At 37.6% G+C, this 15,484-nt stretch overlaps 1 protein-coding gene across 6 annotated transcripts in view; it reads left to right on the top strand.

Annotated features, from left to right (window-relative positions):
- Positions 1–15,484, top strand: part of AFG1L (AFG1 like ATPase) — a 239,307-nt gene that overhangs the window by 173,712 nt on the left and 50,111 nt on the right. For all 6 annotated transcript variants that reach the window (XR_009506196.1, XM_059941464.1, XM_059941467.1 and 3 more), the window contains 2 exons: positions 6,192–6,262; positions 6,519–6,619. Coding sequence is in view for 5 of the 6 variants with exons in the window: in XM_059941464.1 (XP_059797447.1) it covers positions 6,192–6,262; positions 6,519–6,619 (172 nt within the window). In the remaining variant the exon portion in view is untranslated. The remainder of the gene's footprint in view (positions 1–6,191; positions 6,263–6,518; positions 6,620–15,484) is intronic.

Below are 15,484 nucleotides of genomic sequence, written 5' to 3'. Positions count from 1 at the left end.
TGCCATCAGCAGGAGAGTCAGCTAGGGCAGAGCTTAGTTGGCCCTACTAGAAGCATAACTCCTCTCCCTGTTCTGATAGAGCACAACTTCTACTATCTTCTTGAGAAGACTGCATGGGAAATATATTTTTTGAGGGCTCATCTGTCCAAAAATGTCCTTATTTTACTTGATTAATAGTTTGACTGGTCATGGATAGTTTGACAATAATGTTCCCTTCAAAACTTTTAAGCACTATGCCATTATCTTCACGTTTCCATTTTTGCTGTTGCAAAGTTCGATGTGAATGTTTCTTGATCTTTTGTATTTGACCTGTTTTTCCCTTCTGAAGTTGTTAGAATAGTCTTTCTTTATTTCTAGTTTCCTGAAACTTCATAATAATGTGCCTTAGAATGGAGCTTTTCCCCCATTCTTTGTGCTGGGACTCTTTCAATTTAGAAAATCATGTCCTTCAGTTCTAAGAAATTTAATTTTCTTTTTTTCTTTGATAATTTCCCCCACCCCCCGCCCTGCCCGCCAATAGTCTTTAGAACGCCTCCTGGTTAGATATTGAACCTTCTGGATTTATCTTCTAATTCTTTTATTTTCTTTTTTATTTTCCATCTTTTTGTCTTTCTGCTCTATTTTCTGAAAGATTACTTCAACCTTTTTCCCTAAATTTTTTATTTAGTAGTCATATTCAGAGTTCTTTCTTATACCCAAGTTGTCCTTTTTTTTAAGTCTTATTTATTTATTTTTTTATTTATGGCTGTGTTGGGTCTCCGTTTCTGTGCGAGGGCTTTCTCTAGTTGCGGCAAGTGGGGGCCACTCTTCATCGCGGTGCATGGGCCTCCCACCATCGCGGCCTCTCCTGTTGTGGAGCACAGGCTCCAGACGCGCAGGCTCAGTAATTGTGGCTCACGGGCCTAGTTGCTCCGCGGCATGTGGGATCTTCCCAGACCAGGGCTTGAACCCGTGTACCCTGCATTGGCAGGCAGACTCTCAACCACTGTGCCACGAGGGAAGCCCCCAAGTTGTCCTTTTTGTTTATAGCATTTATGCAGTGCAATATGCCTATATAATACTAGGCATATTAGAGTGTATTTTTCCCCTTTTGGTCTCTGTATTTTTTTCTTTCCTTCCTCCAAGATCCTTTTCTCTACTTCTTTATTGTGATCTCTATCTTATATCCTAGAGGATTTCCTTAAATGCCTAGAAGTACTTGTTGTCCATTCACAAGCACTGAAAAGCCGATTAGAAGTTCTGTGTGCATAGGTAGGGTTTTATTGATTGGTGGGCTTCACTAGAGGGTAATAAGGTGGCAGGTCAGGTTTTCCAATGAAAAACCCCCAAATGTCAGTATCTGCAGGTCTTTTTTTTTTTTTTTTTTGGCTATTGAGTTTCCTCCAATTTTTCTGTCTACTTCTTGGGATGGAAGCTTCCTGGACTGGTAGGGTTCTGGATGCTGAAGAGGTAAGGACTGTTGGTTTCACTGTTTACTTTGTAGAATTGTAGTACAGTGTCTCTCACCCTTTCTCAGTGTTAAAAGTGTCCCAGACAGTAAACTCACCAGTTTCAGCTGGAGTGGAGGAATTATAGGAGTCTGACTGTCCAGGTGAAAGGAGAGAATCTAAGGAACTGCCTTTGTCTTATTTTCAAACAATTCCTGTGTTTCCAGCCTGACCCCTCACCTACATTTTTGAGTATATCTAGTAGTGCCAAACCTTTGGGGAGATTTTGGTGAGAACTGGATTGCTTCATCTTAGCTCAGTACCCCACCTCCCACCTTCTGATTTCTCAATCTACTAAGGTCCTGCTCATCCAACTAAGGAAAGCAATGCCAGTCTTTTCTTCTTCCAGGCTTCCCTAATCTTTCCAAGTGATTCTCTAAGAATCACTTTCCCTCATCACTTGTTTTTTGGGGAGGGTAAATCACCCTCTTCTTTCCTAAGGGGAAGGGAGGGAAAAGGTTCTTATCACAAATACTAGACACAAAAGCCAGTGATTCCTGATCCTCTTTCCCCTCCTTAGAAAGACACTATGGTGTGAGGAATAGGGGGGATGGTGGAGGAGGGTGGCATTTGGAATAGGGCTGGTTCTTCTCATTATTTAACCACAGGGGCAGGAGTCTGGATCCAGTTATTGGTGGCTTATTGGTGGTTCTCTTTAGAAATCTGAGGGTACTCAACACTTCTGTCCATCAACTTTGAGCCTTAATTACAATTCCAGGACAAGAGGGAAAAATTGCACAATGCAAAAACTGCATAATGATCCATTGTATGGGTGTATCCAAATGTACTTTAGATTCCCCATTGTTGAACATTTAGGTTCTTTTTCACTTTTTTGTTGTTAGCAGTGTCACAGTGAACATCCTTGTAGTCGTTAAACATTATTATTTCCATAAGTGAGATTCCTACGGGTGGAATAGCTGGGTGATATGATATGCATGTTTTTAGTGCTTTTATTACATATTATCTGGTTGCCTTGAACTCTTGTAACCAGTTTTACATTCCTCCCCGTGGTACATAAGAGGGTTCTTTTTCCCCTTACCTATGCTTGCTCCAGCTATTTTATCTTTTTCCTTATCTCTGCCAGTTTGGATAAAAGTATGGCCTCTCATGATTTTACATTGCATTTTTATCACTAGTAAGAATGAAACACTTTACACATACTTTTTGCCTACTGAGCTGTTTTTTTTAATGCAATTTGCCTGTTCAGGTCCTTTAACAGTTTTTCTATTGGGGTATTCAATTTTTTATATGTTGGAGTTTTTAATACATTGAAAATATTAGTTGTATGCCATAAGTGTTGCCACTATGTTTCCCAATTTGATGTGTACATTTTATTTGTAATACTTTCCGTTATACAGAAAATTTAAATTTTTATGTATTCAGATCTTAGATAAAATGACTTAATTCTGAGTTTCAGTTTTCTCTTCAGTAAAAACATGATAATACATACTACATGGTAATGTGGATATGGTTTAGGTAAATTAACTGCTACATAATAGTTGCTCAGCAAATGATAGCTTTTTTAATTTCCTGTGTGACACATTGAAAAAGTTCAGAATCATCCAAACTTTGTACTAGAATTAAAAAACATAGTCAAAGATGTTTAAACCAGATATGAACCTGAATATTAAGTAAAACTCTGTATCTTTTAGGCCCGTATAGACAGGTAACTTTTTTTAAGTATTTGTTTATTTAAGTATTTGTTTATTTATTTATTTATGGCTGTGTTGGGTCTTCGTTTCTGCGCGAGGGCTTTCTCCAGTTGTGGCAAGCGGGGGCCACTCTTCATCACGGTGCACGGGCCTCTCACTATCGCGGCCTTTCTTGTTGCGGAGCACAGGCTCCAGACGCGCAGGCTCAGTAATTGTGGCTCACCGGCCCAGCCGTTCCGCGGCACGTGGGGTCTTCCCAGACCAGGACTCAAACCCGTGTCCCCAGCATTGGCAGGCGGACTCCCAACCACTGCGCCATCAGGGAAGCCCCTAGACAGGTAACTTTTAATTTCTCTTTTTTACTACTCTCATTTTTATTCTTAAAAATATTAATGAGCTCTGATTGATGCATCCTCTTAAGTAGGGAAATCTGAAGTCTGAGTGGAGTGTGAGAAGACTAGTGTTTTCTTGTGAGTTATTGTTAAGGGATTATGAATACATTCATTTCTGGTAATGATTTCTTTCATAGCTTCATTATTTATTTTATATCAATATAGATACATCTGATAAAACCAAAATAACACACTAGCCCCTCCTGCTTTTAAGACAATATGCAGATAAGGTTTCTGTCCCCCAGCAGGTCAGTAGAGCTTCTTATTCCCTGAGGTCAAGTGCAAGTTGGCTTAGATGGATAACAGTCTGTTCAGTTGTGAGCTACATAAAATGCTTTTATGAATGTTTATTTTTAGACCACTTTACACCAATAAAATTTTTTATTTTACATGTTGTAACTTCTGAGTAACTTTTTTTAAAATTAATTGATTAATTAATTTATTTATTTATTTTTGGTTGCGTTGGGTCTTGTTGGGTCTTCGTTGCTGCTTGCGGGCTTTCTCTAGTTGTGACGAGCCAGGGCTACTCTTCGTTGCAGTGCGCGGACTTCTCATTGCGGTGGCTTCTCTTGTTGGGGAGCACAGGCTCTAGGCGCGCGGGCTCAGCAGTTGTGGCTCGCAGACTCTAGAGCGCAGGCTCAGTGGTTGTGGCACACAGGCTTAGTTGTTCTGCGGCATGTGGGATCTTCACGGACCAGGGCTCGAACCCGTGTCCCCTGCATTGGAAGGCGGATTCTTAACCACTGCTCCACCAGGGAAGTCCCTGAGTAACTTTTTATGATAATATAATAGAATTCTTATAAGGTACTATCATAATAAAAATAATTGTATCATTTCACATATAATTTCACTATAAATGAAATCACATATAGCAATTTCATAGATGTGGCCTAACTAAAGTCTAGTGAGCCATATTTTAATATTATAGTATATTTGAGCACAGAATAACAAAGAAATCACCACTGAGGAAGTTTATAAGCAATTGTTTGTTAACCAAATATGCTTTGAGAAACGTGACTGTCTTCTATTTTAGTTATTTTTCAGAATTCAGTTCTCCCCCTTTATTGGGTAACATGCCTAACCTAAGGACAGGTTAACTTTCTGAAAGCCAGCAGATGTCCTGGGTGGCTGACATTGCTTTCTTCTTTATATATCCCTTAAAAAGTAGCTCCCTTCTCCATCAGTTGTATGTGTGTACATCTCCATTGCAAGGTGGAGATGATTCCAAATGAATTCCTATGAATGATGTTGGCAAAGCCATCTAAACATACATGTGCTTGGTGTGGACATTGACATTTACATTGGCTTGTATGATTTCTTTGTACCTTTAAAATTGTTTAATCTCTATAATCACTCTTTCTGTAGTATCATTTTATTACTTTAATACAGCTCTATTCAAATATCATACAAGCCTTTATATAAGTCAAATAGCATTCCCCTGCAAAGCCAACCATTGCAAATGATATTTTTAAGATCCTTGAGGTGGAGTGGTTATTACTTGAAATGTGACAGTTCCAAACCCTTCATAATGACTGTGTGCTTTTACTGTAGAACATTTGAAGAATTAGGTGCTTATGTGTTAAATGCTTGCCACCTGATAATTATCTCAAGGGAGAAATTATTTTGGTTTAGTTTAAGCTTAATCTAAAGAAAAAATAATTTATCATTTTAGTTTTCAATAAGACTTCATTAAGACGGATGTCCAGAATGGAGGTTAATTGCTTCCACTCCTAGATAAGAGTGATTTGTGTGTCAAAATTAAGCATATTGGCAGGTCATCCTGTATAAGTTTGTATATAGAGTTGAAGTAAACTTATATTTTAACTTGAAGGTTTTTTTTAACAACGTTTATTTCTTCTGCCAGTTATTTTTATTTTATTGACTGTTAATTTATCAGTCCTTTTTTTAAAAAAAAAAAGTGAGAGGAAAAAAAGCCATAGTATTATCACATTTGTATATGTGGGTTCCCTAAACCATATGGTGATTTCTAATTAGAATACAAAGGATTCTTTGTCGAGACTAACTTCATAGTAGCTGCAATGGTGGGCATCACAGAAGGAGAGAGTTTTCTTGAGTTTCCGACAAGGACACTTTTGAGAGAAACTGTGTGGTCTATAATCGTCCTTATACTCAAAGTCTGATAAAGTTATTGATGTGCAGATCAAGTTGGTATTTTGAAGCTGGTAATTTAATTCTGGATGTTTGATCCTCTCAGTCAGTGGCTTGGCTTGATTTTTTTAAAAGGCAGATTCAGTATTTAATTTCACATGTACCCTCGCAGTAGAGATTTCAAAGGATACTTTGCTGGATGCTTGACTGCCTTGTCTATTTGCTCTTGTTTTGCATGCAAGAGAGAGCCAGAAGCCTTTCTTCTCATTGTGTACACATAGTATTAATGGATTTACTCTGCCTGTATCGTCTCATTACTGAAAACAGCCAGAAGCACAGAAGTCTTTCAGTGTATGCAAATAAGGCAGAATCATCTACCTGAGAGTTAATATTCTCTGCTTTTAAGTGTATTCTAAATCTGATGTTTGTATTTAGAGCATAACATCCTGTTCTTTTTTTTTATGGGCAAAAAGCTAAGCAGGCTCAGGCAGCTGTTTGATGTTGGCTTCAAGTGTTATTAATTTCATATTCTATTATTCTTTTCACTGTAGCACAAGTGAAGCTGATGTGGAGGCTGTCATGGATAAGTTGTTTGATGAGCTGGCTCAGAAACAAAATGATTGTACGTAAGTTAATTTCTCTTGAAAGAGAATACATTTAGAACACAATGCCCAATCTCCACTGACCAATTAATAAGTTCCATTGCTGTATATGGGTTGATGCCACACTCAAGTGGCAGTCATTGTATCAGCATTTTGTCTAATTTATGTGTTGAATCATGTGCTATTATTCATCAAGCTATGCATTTCCTATCTGTAAGAGATGAATTTTATAGTAATTATCCAGACAAGATTGAGTCTTTGTTCATGTTCCCATAGTAACTAGACCAAGGATTCTAAAAGTGCAAGGCAGAGAGCTGCGGCTGAATAAAGCCTGTGGAACCGTTGCCGACTGCACATTTGAAGAGCTATGTGAAAGAGTGAGTATCCAGACACGTTCAGACTCATTGGCCTTTTCACATGTTAAAATACTTCATATTTTCCTCTCTTCCTGTTTCAGATTTTAAAATACAATTCACAGAGTCAGAACTGATTTAAAAGTCTCATTAAGAGAAATACTCATGTGTATATACCCATGTGCTTTTTATAGATACTGGCACGAAATTTACTCTTAGAAGGGCTCTAAAACAAAATTAGAAACAGAGAGAACTGTCAGCTATTACTGGAAGCAAAACTAAAATCAGCTTTAGGGATATTTTGTAAAAGTCAAACATAAGAAAATTTTTTTAAAAAATGAGGTGAGGGGGGCTTCCCTGGTGGTGCAGTGGTTGAGAATCTGCCTGCCAATGCAGGGGACACGGGTTCGAGCCCTGGTCTGGGAAGATCCCACATGCCGCGGAGCGACTAGGCCCGTGAGCCACAACTACTGAGCCTGCGTGTCTGGAGCCTGTGCTCCACAACAAGAGAGGCCGCGACAGTGAGAGGCCCGCGCACCGCGATGAAGAGTGGCCCCTGCTCGCCGCAACTGGAGAGGGCCCTCGCGCAGAAGCGAAGACCCAACACAGCCAAAAATAGATAAATAAATAAATAAATAAATAAATAAACAAACAAACAAACAAACATTGCCGTCTTTAAAAAAAAAAAAAAATGAGGTGAGATTAGTACCAGGGGAAAGGAAGATGAAGTAATAATACCATGATCCAAGGAGGTATGACATAAAAGAATTTCCATTCCTTGTTCTTATGGCTTATCTGTTATTGTCATAATATCTGACCTATTTGGGCCAAGGTCAAAGAAAGTAAATTTTTATAACTGTGACATCTATATTATATAACAATATATCCAACAGAGAAAAAAATATGTACATATATATTCATATAAATGAGAAAGGTGTTGATTACAGAGTAATTATAGATATGAATTCTGCCTTTTAAAAGCTCTGGAATTCTCAGTACTCAATGGGTATTCAATTGACTGTAAATCTTGAGAAAAACAAAGCCAGTTACATATATCTTTAAGCATAATACCTCAATTATATATAAATTATCATTCCAACTAGTCTCTCTGATTTATCTTGAATTTTAGGTAGCTAAAAAAGAATTGTTTTTCAGGGGGAAGAGAAAGTATTTTTTATACCTGCTAGCCATTTTATGACTACTTTTCTTAAAAACTAGTGACTTCATTACTTCTAAATTTGTAATTTTCAAACCAGAGAGAGAAACCAATCTACAAGTGTTATCACAGAAATAAAGCACTTCAAGACCAATAAGGATTAGGATGAATTAGAATCCTCTGACAAGGTGATAACGTCAGTCTCTGGTTGTGAAGGTTATTCTGTGTGATACGGACACTTCACACTTCCATTGCATCAATCTCATCAAGGTCCTAATAACCTAATATCTTCAGACATAATTTTATTAAGGCTTCCATTTAAGTTTTACTTACTTTGCCACTTGAGAAAAATCTTATATATCTGAGAAGCTCCCCCCACTTCCATAGAAGGGGACCTCGTGAGGAAAGGGGAAGGACAGACCTGTTGTGTCTTGAGGTAGTAAGGCAAAGGTGGTCTCTTGGAGCAGCTACTGAGTATTTATCTCTATTTTTTTTTTTTAAAGATTGATTGATTGATTGATTGATTGATTGCTATGTTGGGTCTTCGTTTCTGTGCGAGGGCTTTCTCTAGTTGCGGCAAGCGGGGGCCACTCTTCATCGCAGTGCGCGGGCCTCTCACTGTCGTGGCCTCTCTTGTTGCGGAGCACAAGCTCCAGACGCGCAGGCTCAGTAGTTGTGGCTCACGGGCCTAGTTGCTCCGCGGCATGTGGGATCTTCCCAGACCAGGGCTTGAACCCGTGTCCCCTGCATTAGCAGGCAGATTCTCAACCACTGCGCCACCAGGGAAGCCCTATCTCTATTTTTTATGTGCTCATTATTTCAGGAGACTTAGTACCAGGAAAAAGCCACTAAATCAGAGACCAACATCTTCATAGTCTACTGTATCAGGGTGGTGAGGAAGAAGATTGATTGGGACTTTATCTTGAAAAATTAAGATAACACTTATAAAAATAGATATTTTTATCTTTTTTTGACAAAAATATGGACTATAATAACAACTAAGAACTAAATTCCTAAAATAAACAGTGAACAAATTACTATTTATTTTTGGCATAACTTTCTTGACAAAATTTTAGGATGATAAAATAGTATATCCTACACTTCATGACTGGTTGTTCGAGTACATGGAAAATCATGTTTATAAAAACATTTAAGGATATCATCAGTTTTTTCAAAGTCCTGTTTTAATTCATGAATATTTCAGTTACTTTCTTTTAAAGTATTTTTATTCTTTTAAAGTTTTTATGGTGTCACTATCCTTGTTGAGTTTTTTCTTCTTCAAGTTAGCCAGATCTTCATTTGTCAGTGGCTTTGCATGGATAGATTTGCTTTATATCCATATTGTAATTGTAGGATGTTTACTATGTCAGACTGGATGACTGACATTAGACATTGATATGATAGGTTGGATTAAGTACTAGTATTAAGCTGTGATGGAAGTTTGAGGAAGGGTTACATTTTAAAAATTGAGGTATAATTGACCTATAACATTATATTAGTTTCAGGTGTACAACATAATGATTCAGTATTTGTATACGTTGCAAAATGATCACCACAATAAATCTAGTTAACATCAGTCACCTTGTATAATTACAAAAAATTTTCTTCTTGTGATGAGAACTTTTAAGATCTATCTTCTAAGCAATATTCAAATATGTAATACAATATTATTAATTATAGCTACCATGCTATACATTATATCCCCATGACTTATTTTATAACTAAAAGTTTGTACCTTTTGACCCCTTTCACCCATTTCTCCCACCCCCCCAACCCCCACCTCTGGCAACTACCAATCTGCTCTCTGTATGTATGAGCTTGGTTTTTTGTTTTTTTGTTTTCGTTTTTTTAGATTCCACATATAAGTGAGACCATACAGTATTTGTCTTTCTCTCTCTGACTTATTTCATTTAGCATAATGCCCTCAAGGTCCATTCATGTTGTTGCAAGTGGCAAGATTTCATTTTTTTTTTATGGCTGAATAATATTACAGTATATAGATATACCACACATGCTTTCATCCATTGATGGATACTTAAGTTGTTTCCATGTCTTGGCTATTGTAAATAATGCTGCAGTGAACATGTGGTGCATATATCTCTTCAAGTTAGTGTTTCTGTTTTCTTTAGATAAATACTCAGAAGTGGAATTGCTAGATCATATCTATTTTTAATTTTTTTGAGGAACCTCCATACTATTCTCCATAGTGTCTGTACCAATTTACATTCTGACCAACAGCGCACAAGGGTTCCCTTTTCTCCACATCCTTACCAACGCTTGTTATTTCTTGTCTTTTTGATAATAGCCATTCTAAATGGTGTGAGATGATATCTCACTGTGGATTTGAGTTGCATTTCCCTGAGGGTTAGTGATGTTAAACATCTCTTCATGTATCTGTTGGTCATCTGTGTTTTCTTTGGAACAATATCTATTCAGATCATCTGCCCATTTTTATTTTTAATTAATTAATTAATTTATTTTTGGCTGCACTGGGTCTTCGTTGCTGTGCGTGGGCTTTCTCTAGTTGCAGCGAGGGTACTACTCTTCGTTGCGGTGTGTGGGCTTCTCGTTGCAGTGGCTTCTCTTTTCTGTGGAGCACAGGCTCTAGGCGTGCGGGCTTCAGTAGTTGTGGCTCACACGCTGTAGAGTGCAGGCTCAGTAGTTGTGGCACATGAGCTTAGTTGCTCTGCGGCATGTGGGATCTTCCCGCACCAGGGCTCGAACCCGTGTCCCCTGCATTGGCAGGCGGATTCTTAACCACTGTGCCACCAGGGAAGTCCCATCTGCCCATTTCTAATTGGATTTTTTTTTTTTTTTTTTTTTTTTTGCTATTAAATTGGATGAGTTCTTCATATGTTTTGGATATTAACCCCTCATCAGATATATGATTTGCAAATATTTTCTTCCATTCAATAGGTTGCCTTTTCATTTTGTTGATGGTTTCCTTTGCTGGGCAGAAGCTTTTTAGTCTGATGTAATCCTGCTTTATTTTTGCTTTTGTTGCTTTTGTTTTTGGCAACAAAAATTTTGTCAGATTCAAAGAGTCATCACCAAGGCCTACGTCAAGGAGCTTACTGCCCGTGTTTTCTTCTAAGAGTTTTATGGTTTCAGGTCTTATGTTCAATTTTTTAATCCATTTTGAGTTAATTTTTGTGTATGGTGTAAGATAGTGATCAAGTTTCATTCTTTTGCATATGGCTGTCCAGTTTTCACATCACCATTTATTGAAGAGACTGTCCTTTCCCCATTGTATATTCTTGGCTCCTTTGTCATAAATTAATTGACCATATATATGGATTCATTTCTGGGTTCTCTGTTCTGTTCCATTGATCTATGCATCTGTTTTTATGCCAATACCATGCTGTTTTGGTTACTATGGCTTTCTAATATAGTTTGAAATCAGGGCGCATGATGCCTCCAGGCCTGTTCTTTCTCAGTATTCCTTTGGCTATTCAGGATCTTCTGTGGTTCCATATAAATTTTGGGATTGTTTGTTCTATTTTTGTGAAAAATAACCCTGGAATTTTGATAGGGATTGCATTGAATCTATAGATTGCTTTGGGTAGTATGGACATTTTAACAATATTAATTCTTCTAATCCATGAGCATGGACTATCCTTTCATTTATTTGTATCTTTAATTTCTTTCATTAATCTCTTGTAGTTTTCAGTATATAGGTGTTTCGCTTCCTTAGTTAAATTTATTCTCAGGCATTTTATTCTTTTTGATGCAACTATAAATGAGATTGTTTTCTTAATTTCTCTTTCTGATAGTTGGTTGTTAGTGTATAGAAACACAACAGATTTTGTATATGATTTTGGATTCTGTGACTTTACTGAATTCTTTTTATTAGTTCTAATAGTTTTTTTGGTGGAGTCTTTAGGGTATTCTACATATAATATCATGTCATCTGCAAACAGTGACAGTCTTACTTCTTCCCTTCAATTTGGATGCATTTTATTTCTTCTTCTTGCCTAATTACTCTGGCTAGGGCTTCCAATACTATGTTGAATGAAAGTGCTGAGAGTGGGCATCTTTGTGTTGTTCTTGATCTGAGAGGAAAAGCTTTTAGCTTTTTACTGTAGAGTCTGATGTTCGCTGTGGGCTTGTTACATATGGCCTTTATTATGTTGAGGTACATTACCTCTATATCTACTTTGTTTAAAGTTTTTATCATAAATGATGTTGAATCTTGTCAAATGCTTTTTCTGCATCTATTGAGATGATTAAATGATTTTTATCCTTCATTTTGTTAATGTGCTGTGTCAGATTGATTTGCATATGTTGAACCATCCTTGTATCACTGGAATAAATCCCATTTTAATATTGCGTGTGATCCTTTTAACGTATTGTTGAACTTGGTTTGCTAATATTTTGTTGGGGATTTTTGCATCTATGTTCAGCAGGGATATTGGCCTGTAATTTTCTTTTCTTGTGGTATCCTTGTCTGGTTTTGGTATCAGGGTAATGCTGGACTCATAAAATGTATTTGGAAGTGTTACTGCTTCTGTTTTTTAGAAGAGTTTGGGAAGTATTGGTATTAATTCTTCTTTGAATGTTTGGTAGAATTCACCAGTGAAGCTGTCTGGTCCTGGACTTTTGTTTGTTGGGAGGTTTTTGATTATTTATTCAAGTTCACTGCTAAATTTTCTATTTTTTCATGATTCAGTGTTGGTATGTTGTATGCTTCTAGGAATTTATCCATTTCTTCCAGGTTGTCAAATTTGTGGGTATATAATTGTTCATGAGTCTCTTTTTTTTTAATTTAATTTTTTAATTGAAATATAGTTGATTAACGATGTTGTGCCAATCTCTGCTGTACAGCAAAGTGACTCAGTTATGCACATACACACATTCTTTTTTTTTAATATTCTTTTCCACTGTGGTTTATCACAGCATACTGAATATAGTTCCCTGTGCTATACAGTAGGACCTTGTTGTTTATGCATCCTATATATAATAGTTTACAGCTGCTATTCCCACACTCCCAGTCCTTCCAGCCCCCACCCCCCTCCCCCTTGGCAACCACAAGTCTGTTCTTTATGTCTGTGAGTCTGTTTCTATTTTGTAGATACGTTCAATTGTGCCATATTTTAGATTCCACATATAAGTGTTATCATATGGTATTTGTGTTTCTCTTTCTGACTTACTTCACTTAGTATGATAATCTCTAGTTGCATCCATGTTGCTGCAAGTGACATTTCGTTCCTTTTTATGGCTGAGTAATATTCCATTGCATATATGTACCACATCATCTTTATCCATTTATCTGTCGATGGACATTTAGGTTGTTTCTGTGTTTTGGCTATTGTGAATAGTGCTACTATGAACACATAATAGTCTCTTTTATTCTTCGTATTTCTGTGGTATCAATTGTAACATCTCCTCTTTAATTTCTGACTTTATTTATTTGAGTCCTCTCTCTTTTTCTCTTGGTGAATCTAGCTAAAGGTCTGTCAATTTTATGTTTTCAAAGAACTGACTTAGTTTTATTGATCTTTTCTATTGTCTTTGTAGTCTCTATTTTATTATTTCCACTCTGATCTTTGTTATTTCTGGAAGGGCTACATTTTTAAGTGGTCAGTTTATTTGTAACTATTTTCTTGTTATGATGATTTTGCATTTCTTTGCAACATTATAACTATGGCAATTCAGATATAGAACACTTTGCATGAAGAGGACTCTTAAAATCATTGTACTTTCAGAGGTAGCCTAAAACTCTTAATTAGTTATAATGATATTATGAGCTAGGCTAAATAGTTGCCACAAACCATTCAGTAAAGAAGAAAGCACATCCAGCTCAAGGTAAAGAAGCAGGCATCTAGTGTGTCTGGGACAGTCCCAGCATTGGATTGCCCTTCTAGATTTCTGGGAGGCTCTTGAAATCTGAGACTCACCCAACCACCCATCCTGACACTATCATGAAAAACACCTTTGGCCAGGAGTGGATGGGTTGATAGCTTATAACCAGTATTTTTGAACCATGGCCCTTTCCAAGAAAAAATAATATATTTATAGACATATATATTAGGTAGAAACTTATCTATTAGTATCTTAACATGTTAAAGGAAGTTTAAACTCTAAGCCCTTGACGTATGCCATAAGTAAAACTAAAAAGGCCTGGGCTATTACCCTCTTCTCACACCTGTACCCCTCCCAGCACCAAGCACAGTTCCTCAGATCTGGAACCCTTCAGGTTAACATCTAATCTTTTGTTATCTGTGGGATTCTTATTCTCTGCAAATCTACAATTCAACAGTGTCATGCTCAGAGAAGCAGTCTCAATTCGGAGACCCTATAGCACCTGCATAGTAATAATAGCAAATATTACCATGTATCAGGCATCATTCTAAGTACTTTATTAATTCATTTTATACTTACAATAGGTAGGCATTATTATTGTCCCTATTTATAGGTGGAGAAATTGAGGCACCAAGATGTTAAGTTACTTTCCCAAGATCACATAGCTAGTAAGTGGCAGAGCCAGGACTTGAACTCCTTGGTAGTCTAGGAGTCAGATTCTGTGCTCTTAATCACTACAGTATATCTGAAAATGTTCTGGAAAGGTTCTACATCAAACCTTTAATATAATTCTGGTTCTACCATGAAGTACAATCAGATACTTTGTGAATTCCCACATCTGAGCTAAGCTTTGAGCCCTTTATAAAGCGTGAAGCTGGCTGGGGAACAAGATATCCTCCAGTCTGAGAGACCTGCCTCTCTGCTAGAACCTTAGTGCAGAACTGTCCAACTCATATGCCTTGGCATGCCCACTGGGAATGGGCCCAGCTACTGACCCCTCCATCCTCCTGAAGGCAATATAGGGCCTGTGCCTCCAGGACAGGGACCTCAAGCCTTAGGCAGCCTCATTCCTTTACTCCTTAGTGAAAATATTATCATTTTTTTCTCCTGGCCATGATATTAAAAAGGTTGGGAAGCCCTGCTTTAGAGAACTATGGGAGGGTAGAAGAGAATATGTTTGGGTGGTCTTTGTTCCCTGTCATTACCTCCATATCAGAGGCGTGGTAAAGGAAAGTGAGGCAGATTCATTTCTCCGGACATGACATGAGCTTTAGGGATTCCTTTCCTTTCCTTGACATAGTTACTTGGCTCAATCAGAGGGTAATGGAGAAGTCAGAAATGTCATCACTTAAGTCAGTGGTTTTTGAAGTGCAGTTCTTAGGCATCTAGCGGTCCTGAAACCCTTTCAGAGGTCCTGGAGGTCAAAACTCTCTATAATAATACTAGGATACTGTTTGCCTTTTCCACTGTGGTGACATTTGCAGTAATGGTGCAAAAGCAATGGTGGATAAAATTGCTGGCGCTTTAGCATGAATCAAGGCAATGGCACCAAACCATGTTATATTCTTCATTGCCCATGAAGAATACTTACAGTTCTATTTTAAAATGTCCTTGAAGAAGCAGTAAAAATGATTAATATTGTTAAATCTCAACCCTTGAGAACATGTCTTTTTATTTTTTATTTTTAAAAAATATTTATTTATTTATTTATTTTTTGGCTGCCTTGGGTCTTCGTTGCTGCACGCAGGCTTTCTCTAGTTGCAGCGAGCGGGGGGCTATGCTTCTTTGTGGTGTGCGGGCTTCTCATTGCAGTGGCTTCTCTTGTTGCAGAGCACGGGCTTCTAGGCACGCAGGCTTCAGTAGTTGTGGCACACAGGCTCAGTAGTTGTGGCTCGCAGGCTCCAGAGCACAGGCTCAGTAGTTGTGGCGCA

Source organism: Balaenoptera ricei, chromosome 12 (genome assembly GCF_028023285.1).
Source record: "Balaenoptera ricei isolate mBalRic1 chromosome 12, mBalRic1.hap2, whole genome shotgun sequence".
Classification (NCBI taxonomy): domain Eukaryota; kingdom Metazoa; phylum Chordata; class Mammalia; order Artiodactyla; family Balaenopteridae; genus Balaenoptera; species Balaenoptera ricei.
The sequence above is the reverse complement of the archived record's forward strand: the minus strand, read 5'-3'. Positions and strand labels throughout refer to the sequence as shown.